The 14,667-nt window shown below is 56.5% G+C and overlaps 2 protein-coding genes across 14 annotated transcripts in view; both read right to left on the minus strand.

Moving 5' to 3' along the window:
* The window catches only part of GARNL3 (GTPase activating Rap/RanGAP domain like 3), a 116,191-nt gene extending 113,988 nt beyond the window's left edge, over nucleotides 1-2,203 (minus strand). For 5 of the 6 annotated variants that reach the window (XM_037158457.2, XM_037158309.2, XM_053667776.1 and 2 more), the window contains exon 1: nucleotides 2,031-2,203. In XM_037158457.2, coding sequence (XP_037014352.2) covers nucleotides 2,031-2,122 — 92 coding nt within the window. In that variant the 5' untranslated portion in view covers nucleotides 2,123-2,203. The remainder of the gene's footprint in view (nucleotides 1-2,030) is intronic. The other variant, XM_037158385.2, reaches the window with a different exon arrangement.
* A 1,944-nt stretch (nucleotides 2,204-4,147) lies between these two features.
* Nucleotides 4,148-14,667, minus strand: part of RALGPS1 (Ral GEF with PH domain and SH3 binding motif 1) — a 233,640-nt gene continuing 223,120 nt past the window's right edge. For 7 of the 8 annotated variants that reach the window (XM_037158690.2, XM_037158892.2, XM_037159020.2 and 4 more), the window contains 4 exons: nucleotides 13,414-13,506; nucleotides 13,172-13,277; nucleotides 11,946-12,037; nucleotides 4,148-8,526 (listed from right to left, as the gene is read on the minus strand). In XM_037158690.2, the coding sequence (XP_037014585.1) occupies nucleotides 8,497-8,526; nucleotides 11,946-12,037; nucleotides 13,172-13,277; nucleotides 13,414-13,506 (321 nt within the window). In that variant the 3' untranslated portion in view covers nucleotides 4,148-8,496. The remainder of the gene's footprint in view (nucleotides 8,527-11,945; nucleotides 12,038-13,171; nucleotides 13,278-13,413; nucleotides 13,507-14,667) is intronic. The other variant, XM_037158960.2, reaches the window with a different exon arrangement.

Consider the following 14,667-nt stretch of genomic DNA (forward strand, 5'->3'; position numbering starts at 1 on the left):
GGGGAAAAAACCCTCTGGAAGCCAAGAAGTCACTTGGTCTTTCAGGTACAAGGTCATGAGGACCAAGGAGGGGGTGGTAGAAGTGAGAATTCAGAGGAAGAAAAAATTTCCTATTTGGTGCTGTCTAATATTGTAAACATTAGTCATGCGTGGCTATTTGAATTTAAGTTAATTAAGGCTGAATAAAATTTTAACTGCATTTCTTAGCTGCATTCGCTGTATTATTATTATTATTATTTTGCATTCGCTGTATTTTAAGTGCTCGTGAGCAGCAAGTGCCCACTGGCTACAGTATCGACTGCAGGGACTAGAGTGGTCTCCAAGTCCCATCGCCCAGTGCTGATGAACACATTCTTCCCCAAGCCTGGACCCAGCTTTGGGCTCATCTCTTCTCCCTCATCTCTGGGTGCACCTTCTCTTATCCTCACGTTCCAGCAACAAGATCATAGGCACTGGAACAGCTCAGAACACTTCTGTCTGGGTCTCCCAGTCTAGCGGCAATGGCGTATCGCCCAGGTCATTACACACCGTAGAAGAGCATCACGTGCACGGACTGTTGACAGAGCACAGAGCTCAGGGCCAGGGAAGTCCTCCCAAAACAGGAGGGGTGGGCATTATTCAACAAGGAGAGAAAAGACTATTCTAAGCAGAGAAAAGAGCATGACTTGAGCCAAGGCACAGATGAGAAGAAGCATGGCATAAGAGAATTACCAGCTGGTCAGGCATCGACTCATTCAACGGAGAGTAAATGTCTGACGGCCGAGGCCCGAGCCGGGTTCTGGGGACAGAGTGGTGGACAGGACAGCAATGGTCCTGTTCTCAGGATGCTTACACTCTCGCCCAGCACTGCGGAGCACCAAGGATGAGGAGAGGTGTGCGAGGACCTCACTTCTCATATCTAGGATCCTGCTTTGCTTTGTTTTTTAGCGGAGCAAGGGAACCCTCTTTTTGGCCTCAGGGAGGACCGAGTCCTCTCTCCTACCTCCTTGTCTCCCACCCACCCCAGTCCCCATCACTGCAGTGGGAGACGGAGAGCTCTTGGTGGCAGGCTGGAGGTGGGGGTGGGGTGGCTAGGCGGCGGAGGAGCACAGCTGACAGTTTCGGTAAGACCCCTCCTGCGGCCAGTGAGGATATGGATTGGAGCGGAGGGAGAAGGAAGACGGGAGGTCTAGTGCGGAGCCTGCTGGAGTCATCCAGAAGAAGCGTGGGGGGGGGGGGGCTGAAAAATGGCAGCGCCAACTTTAGTTGGAACGGGAGAAGGCACTCCAAGTTAGGAAAATGCTCGCTGAGGGAATGAGTCTCGTGGAGCAGAGGGAGTGCCGTGCAGCCCGTGTCTGTGGGTCAAGGTTCCAGGGAGGAGAAGGAACTGAACATCTCAGGGGAGTTCCCCAGGCCAGAGGAAGGGAGCCAGGCGGGGCACGGGCACCCGCGGCGGAGGAAGGGAGCCCGCGGGTCAGAGAGGCCCGGGGGCTCGCCTGCTGGGGGCCGCGCGGCTCCAGGATGGGCGGGGCCGCAAGGCAGCAGGTGTGCGCGGCCCGTGGAGCGAGGAGCCCGCTGCCGCCTAGGGTCCTGGGGCAGCACAGGACGGCTCCCGGGAAAAGGGAGACCTTCCTGGGGTTTACTGGGGCTGTTCCCAGACCTTGTCCTTGAGCGGTTTACAGAGGCAGGCAGGGAACATTCGCCACAGCCCGAAATCCGCCCAGAACCACGGCTTTGCTCCGGGCCTGCCACAGAGCCGACGCTTTGCGGGAGTCTGGTCTGGTCTGGGTTCCCGACACTCCAGGTGCTTCTCTGGAGCGACCCCCCCCTCCCGCACCTGACGCTCAGACGCCCCAGTCCCCCTCAACCCCCGTCCGCTCGGCCCCGGCGCCTCGCCCGATACCTTCAAACCGCCCGCCCCCAGCGACCCCTCCCTGCGCCGCCGTCTCGCAGCCCCTGTTTCCCTCCGACTGTCACCCCCTTTTGCTTCCCTCAACGCGGCTGTCTCCCGCTTCCGCCCCTCCCGGCCGCACCCCTCCTGGCCGCGGTACCTGGGGCTCTCGAAGCTGCACCCCCTGCGCCGCAGCGCCGCCCTCTTCTGCCGCAGGAGCGCAGCAGCCTCCCCACCAAACTCCGGCTCCATCGCCCCGGGCGGGGACCGCGGGCTCGGGCGCACTCGGGTGGGCTCGGGCTTCGGCGGGGCTCGGCGGGGCTCGGCCGGCCGCTCGGCTCACGCGCCGCAGCCCGCGCCCCGCCCCGCGCGCCTCCGCCCCGCCCAGGCCCCGCCCCGAACCTCGGCCCCTCCCACTCATTGCTTCTGGAGGGGTCCAGGCCCCGCCCCTGCCTCCCCAGCCGCGGAACTTCAGCCCCTCCCACTCCACGCTCCACCGCCCGGTCCAGCGCCCGCACTATCCCCTCCCGCACTCCTGCCACGCCCATTCCGCGCCGGCCTCCCTGGGTCCCCGGTGCTGGCTCCCCTCACCTCTGCTCAACCTACCCTCGCAGAACGCCCACTCTGTATGGTCCACGACCCCGCCCCTCCCGCTTCTCGCCCCTCAGCACAGACCCAGGCCGCACCCACCTTCCGCTCCACTAACTGAGCTCAAGCGCTGTCCCAGCCCTCAACCAAGAGTCGGCTTTCTGGAGCGTTGCTCCTTCACGGCTCAGTACCCCCCGCCCTTTCTATGGAAGCACCGGCTCCTCTGGAAGCCGCCCTTCCCCGTGTCGCGCCTACAGGCACGGCTCCGCCTTTTCTCTCCGAAGCGCCCAGACTGCAGAACTCACTCCAGTGACCCTCCTCAACCGCTCAGAGGCCCCAGGCTCTACCCTCAGCCCCTTCCCAACCTGACCCCGCCCGCGCTCGTGGCCCCGCCCACTCTGTCTCAGCTCCGAGAGCACCCGGACCCCGGTTCTCTGTGCGCAGGGGTACCATGCCCTCCTTCCAGGCGAAATGGGAATTCCACTGCACAGTGGGCGTTAGCTCGCGGATCTCTCCATCCACCAAGAGGCCATATTGTGGTCTCCTGCAGGTCGTTTGTGGTGCCTGACGCAATTAGTCTGGGGGCTGTAGCTTTACAGGCTACCAACCATGGGTTCAAGTCTTCACTGCATCATTTTCCAGCTGTGTGACAACCACCACACCCCACCGTCTTCACCTCCTCCCCAAGTCAGATGCTCTGGTCTCGGAGTCTTAAACACTACTCTGGGGCCGAGGGCAGCGACCCCATCTGGGTAAAGCTGGGGACCGCTATGCCATCTAAACTGTGAGTGGGAGATGCACTAGGGTCCCTCAGTTAGCAGGGCTTGTCTTGGCCGGGGGAAGTGTGGCCATGCTGGCCTGGAAGTGGGGTGGTGGAGTAGAGCCTGAGGAGTGTGTGGGGGAAGTTTATGCCTGGGGAAGTGGTCACTGCAGCACTGGAAGGCACGAGCTGGGAAACTGAGTCAGGCAGGGCCGGGGCTCTCACAGCCTGGACAGGCTGCTCCCTAGTGCACGCTGCCTCAGGAACCTGCTTCCCCAGGACTCTTGCTTGCTGCAACGTGCAGCAAAGAAGCCAGTCTGGAGAGGGAATGAAGGGGAGAGAGGGAGACGTAGGGGGCCTTCCGTTTCTTCTTCTGGTCTTGAGACTCCACTTTGGCCCTCCCCTCAGGTTTCTCGGAGACAACCCTGGTAAAACAGCCTCCCCCACCTTCTGCGGCAGTCTCCTGTCCTCTTAAAGCAAGCTTGAGTGGGTTCCTGGCTTTTGCTTAACATGATGAATTTGCTCTCCGTGTCTTTTCACACTTGGGTCCCCTTACTCCCCCAAGTTTTTCACTCAGTGAGAATGAGCTGGCTGCTGCTCCCACCCCCATCCTGCTTCCCCTCCTTTCAGTCTTTTTGCCTTCTCCACCCTCCACATGTCCAGAGATCTCTGAAATGAATCTCCAAACATCCACTGTCCTCTAAAGCCTCTCCGGATGCCCCACCTCCCTCCCTGAGTACCCACAGCGCTGACTGTCCTTCCCGCACCTGCTCCTACATGTTGTTTATGTTCTGTTAACCTCTTAACTGGGCCCTGGCCGCTTCACACCCCCTTTGTGTCCGTGTCTGGTATAGCAACTGTTTACTAAGTGAAATGCATGTGACTTTAATAAATTGAGCAATAATCATTGGAAAACACATTTAATTTCAAAGTAAACAAAGATGTTTGTACATTAAAGTATTTAATTAGTGAAACAATTATTATCAATGTAACAAGCTGAAAAATACAGCAACTTGATACAAGACCGAGGTAACAAAATACTTCACCAAAATCTAAAGAACCCCAGGGAGCTGATGTCCAGTGTTACGGTGGGTGAGACACTTGGCGAGAATTAGAGAAAGTCCTTACACAACCGCATGCAGGGGTCTGCTGGGGAGCGACAGCCTGAGAGAGGGCAACAGAGGCAACGAGAAAAGGAGTAAAAGGTAGAAACTGATTTTCAACTTACTTTGAGGAATACATAAGAAATTGGTACTTAAAATACTCTCTATGCAATATTTTTAATGCTAAGTGAAAAACCATGCATTTTGGCACAAAATTTATTTAAAGATTACACCACACAATAAATTAATCACTATTGTTTCATTATTGAATGTTCACAGTTGCTCAGAAATGGGTGGACACATTAATGGGTACAGAACAAACGATGCTCCATGGCGCTGCTGCTGCAGACAGGGATTTGGGGCTGCCTCTGGTGTGCACCCCGCTGCACAGCCTGCGAGGTGGTCCACGGCTCGGGGTCTCAACACTCTGGAAATGCAGCTCTTGCTCACGCTGTGCTTGCATTTAACATGAAATTAAAGCCAAAACAACCTCTCAAGTAAATACTGTGAACATGCTGACCCTGCTCTCATTCCACCTCAGAGTCCTCTGAGTGCCCAACCGCGCCTGCCTATTCTGCACCAACAGAGGCTCCAGCGAGTCCTCATTGCCCCTGAACTCTCAGATCAAGAGGCTGTTCAGTCTGTGGAGCCTCTCGAAGCCTCTGCAGAGGAACCTGCGCAGGGTGTGTCCTCGGTTCTGGGAAGACGGGCAGAGGTTTGCTGGAGGAGATGCAGTGTGAGGGCTGTGTGTTTGATGAGTGGTCAGCTCATTGAGGGCAGGATTGGTCTCTCTTGCTTTCAGTCCTTTAAAACCCCGGGGAGAGCCTGGCACACAGAAAACACTCACTAGTGAAGTGAGCAAATGAATGAATGGGTGGTTTTGCACAGAGGCTCTGTTCTTTCAAAGGGGCTCGTTAATTTTTTTTCTTTCTTAAACATGAAATCACCCCACATGCCAGTGTGATGTGGGGCTGATTAAAGTCACTTATGCAATCACTGAAAGTGAGGCTGTGTTTTTGGCCACGTTCATCTGACTACAAGCCTCAGCGATGTGGGAGGACCTCGAGGCTCCACCTGTCAGATGGCGTCCTAACAGGTGCACGCCTTGGGCTTCGGGGGTGGGAGGAAGATGGTGAAAGAAATACTGGCCATCTTGGCAAGAAAAGAAATGCTTTATAAATTCAGTTGGCAAGAGAGTGGGGTTCTTTTCCAAACAGAATCCCTTCAAGTATCTTCCTTTTTAGGTTCCACGGTGGGACAGGATGATGACTGGGCTTCCTCAGGGAAGAAGAGAACACACTTTTTCACTGAGCATGCTCAGAACAGTTTCTACTGCTGTCTGTCAAACCAATCCTCCAGGAAGTATTTCAGTCATCAGAATGCACTTGGCTGACCTTGAGTTACAAAACACGTTTGATGGAAAGGGGTGAAAAGTACTCCCAGGAAGAGGTGAGAGAGCTGTTCTTGGGCATTGTAATGACACCAACTAGCTACCTACTCCCGTCTGTAGAAAGCATTCTGTAAGTTTCCTTTGGGGATGTCGTGACCTGTTTGCTTAAAAAAAAAAAAAAGATATAGCCTATGCATGCAAGACATACCATCTTCAATGGTTTCACAAACATCTGTGCACTATGGACATACAGCAAAAGCCAGAAATGCTTCCCTCTGAGGTCAGAATCCACCCGTGGACCTTCTCCCCTGGGCTTTGTGCCTGGCCCCTTCGGGCCCAGCCTCCAACGCTGGGAAGCCAATCTGCACTTCACTTAGATGCTTGGCCCCAAGCCCCTGCTGGGGGTGCCTAGGGTCTCTCGGCTCATCTCCAGGACTCTCCTGTAGTTCAAGGTTTGTACCAGGTCTACAGGGACTTTGCCAACGAGGTCTTCAAAGATTCTTCAAGAATCCAACCTAAGAATATTTCTAGGAGGGGATGTGGGATCAGTGTCAATTAGTGAAAAGACTAACAAACACTTTGAGAAGAATAGCGATTGTGCTATTTCAAAATGGGCTGAGAAGAAAACATTTGTGGAAGAGAAGAAAAATTTGTAAAAGGCAAAAAATATCTGACTTAGTGGAGCCTGAAATTCTGAGGTTTTTGGACTGACATCTATACTATTTCATGTGAGAAAACCCAGGACAACTGAAGAATGGGAAAAAATCAAGGAAAATATGTTGCTGATGTTCCGTTCTTACATGTTCATCCAAACCTGAGACTTAAAAAATCAACAGGCAGAATCAGATTGAACGCAGGTTCGAGCCAAATGTCTGGTTCTGGTGAGAGATGTTTGGCGTGTTCAGTGTCTTCATCCAGCCTCCGGAGGCTGGTTCTCACCGTCACTGTGGATCAGGTGCGTGCACCCAGACCCCGGCTGCGGGGGTGTGTACATGGTGCCGTGGGCCACGGTGTGATGGCCTCACCTTGACCACTGTGGTTTCTCCTGGCACGGAAGCACTCTAGACTTTGCTCCAAAGGAGGGTTCATTACTGAGCCCAGCGAGGCTCGACCACAGAAAAAGACCCCGATGACAACCTTTCCTCACCAACTCATTCACATTTTCAGAAACGTTGTCATCATTGGGTCAGAACACACTGGTGGGTCCTTTGGTTGTCTTGCAGCTGACCCATCACCACGTACCGGCTGAGACGTCGCTCTGGAGCATCTGCCCGGAAACCTCTGGGTGGTCTGACGTCTGATTGGTGGGAGCGACGGAGCTGTGACAGCAACAAGGACTCAGAGACGGCTTCTCTCCAAACACCGTCTTAGGGTCTCCTTCTCAGAATTAAGATGCCCAGATTAGAGCGGGGAGGGGAAGACATGCTGATAAAGCTACCATAAATAAAGTTAATTTTTATTCATAATTTTGAATAAAAATGTATTTGTGCAAAACAAAAGTCACTCAAAAATATGACAGTGACAGATAGGATGTTGTTCATGTGATGAGCTCATAACTGAGTACAGAGCCCGGCCACTCACTCCCTAGGGCTTTGCTCTCTTGTCACCATGGCCATCAACAATTGTGCCCTTGAACTTGCTGGTGACTGGATTGGGGGCAATACTGGGGGAGCCTAAGGCCTCAGTGTCACTCAGCTCCCTGGTGTAATCAGGGGCCCCAGCGGGCCGGGCCCCGCCCTGGCAGTGGAGGCAGAGGGGTGAGGCGTCAGGAGCGGAAGCTTTGGCTCACCGCAGGCAGAGGTGGTGCAGCAGTGAGCTGTGAGCACGGCGGCTTCCGAGCTGTGGCTGAGAAACAGGAGGGCTGCCCCAGCCTCCTGAGTGGGCGAGGTGGGAGGGGAGGGAAGAGAAGGGCCTGCAGACCCTGAGGGAAGGGCGTGGGAGGAAGCAAGCAGGCCAGTGGCCCAGTCCGCAGTCCTGAAGCCGGGTCCTGTCTCAGAAGAGCTGACACCAACAAGCCTGGAAGGGACCCAGGCCCAGGAGGCAGGCCTTCCAGATGAATAGCACCCATAGGAACAGAAAACGAGACACGGTTTAAGGCATTGTTTGTTTACAGTAAAAGAATGCAAGGGACCCTTAACACGGGAGGGGTCTGGGCTCTCATTCGACCTTTCTTGCTGGACAAGGCTGTCACTGAAGGTTAAAGCAGGGCCTCCAGGCCAATGAATGAGCGATGTCACGAGTCTTGTGCCAAAATGCATGTTTCTTGAAGAGTTCACACTCGCCTGCACACACATGTATATGGCACGCACACGCAGAGGGAGCTTCTGGGTCGTACAAAATCCGAGGAAGCCCTGTGGGCGAGCAACCCCATGCACTTGGGGTGTGAAGAGCCAGTCCCACAGCCTGTCCCTGCTCTCCTGCCCCTCACACAGGTTGACACTGTCCACTCTCTTGAGCAGGAGAAAGCCCTGGGGACCCAACATGGGCCGAGGGCTCTCGAGTCGCAGCAGCAGCAGCAGCAGCAGCAGCTGGAGGATGGACGAGGCCCAGAGAGGGAGTGCGGGTGTAGCTGCTGAATGGGTGTCACGACAGTCACTGGGGAGTGGCGGCAGCCCCTGCACTGGCGGGGCCTCTGGACCATGAGGCCATAGGCCACAGCCCCTGGAGTCCAGCCGTCAGTCTCCCAGCACCCTGGCCGATGGCCCATGCCCAGGACTTGCGCTCACCACCAGTCCCAGGTGGGGCTCCCGGAAGCCTCCGAAGTCACGCCAAGTTCTGTAGAGACTTACTCAAATGACATAAGGTTTGCAGGTACCTGGAAGAGAAAGCTCAGCCTTTTGTCAATGTTCTCACCTTTCAGATGGGGACAGGGGTGGGCCCTAAAGGACAGGCCAGGCCTCAACCAGTTAGTCAGTGATTGAGCAGGTCGGGGGAGGGGTCACAGCAGTAATAGCCACCACTGCCCATCGGGTGACAGCTGTGGGCCAGGCACCACTCTGAAGGCTTCACATGCATCGTGTCCTCACGGCAGCTCCATGAGGCAGGTCCGGAGAGTCCCCGTGACAGAGACAAGGGAGCTGAGGCTTAGAGAGGTGAGTGCACGGCCAGTACGGGGCAGGGCTCGGACGCCCTCCACCACCGTCCCTGGTCCACATGGAACCGAGAGGACACAGATCCCGCAGGAACAGGGCACAGGGGCAGCGGGACTGGGGAGATCCGGAATCCAAGGCCTCCCCATAGTTATGTCCCAGGACAGGATGCCAGCTCCCTGTACCACGGGACCACCAGGCCCAAGGCCAGGGTGTTACCCCTGCCTCTCAAGCTGCTGACATGCCCCCAGCCCCAGGACTCCTCCCCGGGCACTGTCGGTGGGCGGGGAGGCTTCTGGGAGATTTGATGGGAAGCAATTTCAAGAAAAACAAATGCATCCTGGTTAGAGCAATGACTTCGGAACAGCACGGCCCCTCACACTGGGAGAGAGTGCTGAGAACGGGCAGAGCGCGGCCCGGAACAGCAAAAGGCAGGAGGTCGTCTGGGGCTCTCTGAGAGAAGAACTGATTCGGAAAAATCGGTGCGAGTCAACGAGCGAGAGCTATACACGTGGACACAGGGAATCCCGGGAACACGTGCAGGAGAAGAGCAAGTCGCAGCAGGAGAGAGACGGTTTATAAGGAAGCTTCTAAAACACGGGCCGCAGGCGACAGAGTAACATGCACGTGTGCTAAACCTGCACAGGCACAGGAAACTGGCAAAGTAGGGGTATGGGGCTATGAGATCTCAAGGTTACAACAAACAATGGTAAGAAATTTAATCCCCCGCCGGAGAAAAGCAATCTTAGTTACTGGGACTCCCGGGAGCAGGCACATTTTGGGGCCCGTCCCTGTGCCCCTGCTCACGTGCCGCCACGCGGAAGACCACGGCTTGCTGAAATCACGGAAGTCAATTCCTCTGCTGTGGACTGTTCAGGTATTGCCAGCGTTTTAACTACAGTACATACAGCGCACAGCAAAAATGCTTGGGTGATAGTAAATTAGAAATAAAAAGGGAAGAGTAGAAAAATAAAAGGCCCTCTTCCCCTGGGTCTGAAAACTGGACACACACACGAGGAGCAGCAAAGCCCTGCCGTGGCCACGCGTGGAATTCAACCCACTGGCCCCTCCGACCAAGCGCCTGCTCTGCTGCGTGGGTTTGACCCAATTCCCGGCTACCTGCTGGGACCCTGCTGCCACGCCTGGCTGCCCTCCCAGAGAGGGACAGGGGCTCTCGCTCAGAGCACCCGTCGGTGCTCCCGGCTGGGCCCTGCTCTGTCCCCTTCCCTGCTCTGCTGGTGGCCCGCCAGCCCAGCCCCCTGCTCTCGGGTCACTCAGCACTAACGAGGGGACCCAGACACGCATGGCATGACTGGTGCAGTGGAGGACAGGATGCTCTTCCTCTCTTCATGCGACCTGAGGCGGCACCAGCCTCGTCCAAGCGCCAATACCTTGTTCGCTTGGCATCATCCGCGGTGACTGGCCGCCAAACACCAAAACCCCGGCTCTCCGCCGTGCAGGGGGTCAGCTACACTTTTTCAACATTGCCGGTACTTGTAAACACTTTAGAAACCAGAGCTGTGGTTTCTCGTACTTCATTTAAAATTGTACCTGCACAAACATGCCAATAATAAATATGCACGTGTATCTTAACACAAATGACGTCGCCCTTACGTGTGTTTGACACTCTGCTTTCTCACTCTAATCCTGGCACCTGCAGGAGATCACACCTGGGCTGTGATCTGGAGTCTGTACCTGCCCCCGCCTTCCTCACTGCTCCGGTGATGCCCCACGGGGACTGATGGAGGGTCGCTGGGGCGCCCAGGGCTCTTCGTCTATCAAGGACGACCAGCAGGGTGCGCCGCTGGCCGCACACAGTGTGAGCACGCCCCTCGGACAAACTCCCAGCAGGCGGGCAGGTGAGTCAACAGACTGGAAGGCAGTTTACCCTGAGCTTCCTGGTGGTACCTCAAGTTTATTCCTGTATGGGTCTCATCCACTGTTTATTTGTCACAGACTTTCTGCTAATTCTGCTTTCTAGTTTCTTATCATCTACAATTTGATCAACTTATCAGGTGTCCTCATCTATGTTACAAAAGAAAATACTGAACAGGACCACACTGAGCGCAGAGTGAGGTGACTCGTCACTATGGACCTTCCTGCTACTTATGAGAGCAGCTCTGAGAGCCAGGAAGTGGTGACCGTGGGGTGACCGGCACTGCTGAGGTCGCTTCCCTCTGGACCCATGTGCCGGGGCTGCTCAGAACTTGCCCTGGCTGAGGTCCGCCTGGGGCTGCTGCCTCCTGGCTGCTCCTACCTAAGCTGCTGCCCTCTATTCCAGGCCCGGGTGCTCTTCCCCGAGCAGAGGAGCCCAGCTCCGCAGCTCCCTCTCCTGGTGGATCCCTGGGGAAGTCGGGGCAGCCCAGTGCCGCCTGCCCACCCACTCCCTGGGCCGGCAGGCTCCAGCCTGCCCCTTTCTGGTGCTGAGGGCTGGGCAGCCCTGCCTCTCTCGGGCCAGAGGCCCCTGGGAGGTATGGGTGGGAGAGCTCAGGAGTGGCAGGTGCAAACATTAGCTGTGGGGCAGACCTGGGTAGGTCCCAGGTCAGCGCTGCCACCTTCTGGGCCCCACTGTCCTCGGGGTAAAATGGAGACTGAGGGGACCTGCCTCACCCGGACATCAAGAGGACTGGGCCAATCCCTGCCTGGGAAGCCTTCTGCCCAGTGCCTGGTGCTGGGGTAGCGGGGAGTTGGAGGGGGCTGGCCACAGGCCAGGCCCAGCAGACCACAGCCCCATTCACCAGCAGCCAAGGCGGGCTCTCACTACATTAGCTGTCATTGTTATTGTTCCAGAGGAGTGCAGGGGCCGGAGGCCTGTTAGTCATTGGCAGTATTCCCACGAATCACCTTTGGGGGGATGATCTAAACTGATGCTGTGGCCTGAACCCTGGGGCAATGCAGCCCCTGCCCTGACGGACGCTTCTGTGCATTCCCTTTAGTGGGCAAAACACAGGCACTAGATTCAACGTTCTGGTCCGAAGCCGGGCTTTGCTGCGAGCTGAGCAGGGGTGCCTGCCTCAGGGGAGTGGGCCTGAGAGCCTGGCTAACAACAGACTCCCAGGGAAGGAGGGAGCCCTGGTGTCTGGGGACCTAGTCCTGAGAATGGGAGGGGTGTTTCGGGTGACAGGCAGGGTCCCGGCAACCTCACCTGAGGCCTGTTGCTTTTACACGCGTCGTCCAAGTGCTTGTGCCACAGGATCGCATGGAACCGGGAGCCAGCCTGGAACTTGTAAACGTTGCCTGGTGGGCAGAGAAGCATGGGTTGAGACAAGGGTCACAGAGGAGGGTCTGCCCGTGACTGTGACATGAAGATGAGTGTGGACGAGGGTAACGAGACTAAGAAAGGTCAGGAGCAGCCGGAGGCAAGGCTGGGGCTTGCTGGAGAGGAGCCCTTCACCCCCGCCCTGCTTCTGAGCTGTCCCTTTGGCCAGGGCTCGTAACCATTTTTATGGCCCCTGGTGCTTTCTGGCTCTGGTGAAGCCTGTGGACCCTTCTCAGAAGAATGGTTTTAAATGCATAACACAAAATACAAGAGAAATCAATACTGAAATACAGTGATCAAACTACTAAGTGACAGATGAGTGATGGAGTTCTATTTGCACTTCTTTATTAACGTGTGAATACAAGACCCAGGGGCGGGTCTGAGGCTGTCCTGCAACTTCAGAGACGAGCACAAGTGGCACTGAGACGATGCAATGGTGTGTCACACGGAGGCGCCTTGGCTTCTCCGGGAGACACGACCACAGGAACTGCAACTACTCCGCAGGTCAGGGTCCACGGCCTGGGCACTTAGGGTTCTGTCATGTGACACAGGCTACCGAGGAGACTAGTGTGACCTTTTCTGAATGACTATGCAGACAGGACTCCTGGACAAGACGGTGTCCAGAACTTTCCCTTCCTCTCAGCATGGTCAGGGCTGAGGACAGAACCAAGAGGAACAGGGAGACCACTGGGCAAGCTCACGCTGGAGCTTTGGTAAAAGGGCTCTTTTCAGATTTGGCCCTGGTCGGGACGCGGCACGGGAATGTCTGGGGTGTCCCGGAAATCTCCTGGACCCGTCCAGCCACACGGTTGCCGACTCATCCAGCATTATGTCATTTATTCCAGGAGCCTGAGGCTACAGCTCCAGGAGTCACGGGCCCCGGTGGCCACGTGGGGCCCCAGAAAGGGTTCCTACAGCCGTGCGCTGTGTGCACTGACAACGATCTACACAGCTTTTGAGGACTAGCGAGGGGACCCTGTGAACATTAGAACCTAAAGCACAGGAACAGCAGCAACCTCAATAGTTCCTATTATTTCAAAATGCACATTTAGCAGAGGAGGAAACAGGGTCGAGAGGAGCTGCCGGCACCCAGCTCTGGGCCCGATGCCTACCTCTGTCGGGGTTACTCAGCTGGAAGACATCCGGGTGCTCGGGGTCGTCGGGCAGCTGCACCATCCAGCCCACCACGGAGACCTTTTTGCCAGGTGTGGACTTGTACTGGAGAGGAACAGCAGCATGGCAGAGCCTCACGCCCCCCCCCCCCAAGGAAGGCTGCCCGCCCACCCCGCTACCTTCCCCGGCCCCACCCACTCTCTGCTGTTCACTGTGTGGAGAGTCCTCTCCTGGGACTTACGTGTTTTCTGTCTGTGCCCCGCAAGGACTTGGCTCCGTAGTACAGGAGGGTGGATCCTGAGAGTGTGACCCAGTACCTGGTCCACGAGGACAGCTACATGGGAAGGGGAGGCCAGGTGACAATACTGCAGGTGGTGGGGGCAGGCCGGCCCCTCCTCCTGATCGACCCCGCCCGCCCCCCCCCACAACTTGGCCACCCGAGACCTGGAGGAGCAGACTATCCCCTCCGGTCAGCCCTAAGCTGCCCCGCCCCCTCACTCAGACAGCCTGCCCTCTCTCGCCCTGTCTAGGGTGGTGACAAGGCTCGGTTCCTAAATGTCCAGGCGACCTGGGCCCAAGAACGTCCTGGGAAAAACACTTTTAACGACACAGACTTGGGAACCATAACCTAGCGGGACCACAGTGTCTGCGGCGGGTGCTCTGGCAGAGACCGAAGGGCTAGAAGCGGGAACCCAGCAGGGCTGAGCTGTAGGCCCAGGCTCTGTGTCTCTAGGCGTGAACTGGCCGTGCAGGGGCTCCGCTCCTTGGTTCGGGAAAATTGCTTCAGCAGGCCTTCTGCTTCTGCAGAGGTGAAGCAACTGTCCCACCTTGGAAGGGGAGGGCTGAGCGGACAGGGCATATCACAACCCACAGGCCCCTCCCCATGCCGGGGCGGGGGGCACTGGGTTGTCACAAATGTGAAAGCAGCAGCTTTCGGGCCTTCGTGAGGACACCCACAGGTGTACAGGCCCATGATGTATGTGTGTCAAACTGAAGCAGCTTCATGAGACACACTCACCTTCCCTCGGTGTAAGGACTTCATCACTTTTCTATTCTACTCAAGAAAACGGGCCGTGACCCCTGGACTGGCGTCACCCCCTGCTGGACTGCCCAGCACTGGGGAAAACACTGCTTTCAGGGCACTCACTGCCTTGCTCTGGCCTCAGAGTAGCTGAGGCCTGAACTCAGAACGGGAGAGAGGCAGGCAGTTTCTATAACAGGCTAGATGTAGGGCCCCATGTCACAGGATGATTTGGGATGCTCTGGGTCCAAGGACAGAGTATGGCCAGGGCTGGGGGGAAGATTCCTCCTCATGCAGGAACCATCTGGTACCTGCAGACAGGAAAGCATGGAGGTGGCAGCTGCACTAGGGCCCTGGCGCCTTCCTGGGTGTTGGCAGGAGGGGGCACCTCCAAGGGGCTCTTTGGGCAGTGGACGGCGGAAGGCAGGGGCCAGAGCAGGAGAGGAAGGCAGAGCAGATACAAGCACACGCTGC

The sequence above is a fragment of the Artibeus jamaicensis genome, unplaced genomic scaffold (assembly GCF_021234435.1).
Source record: "Artibeus jamaicensis isolate MK-2021 breed Jamaican fruit bat unplaced genomic scaffold, CSHL_Jam_final contig_471, whole genome shotgun sequence".
In the NCBI taxonomy this organism is placed as follows: domain Eukaryota; kingdom Metazoa; phylum Chordata; class Mammalia; order Chiroptera; family Phyllostomidae; genus Artibeus; species Artibeus jamaicensis.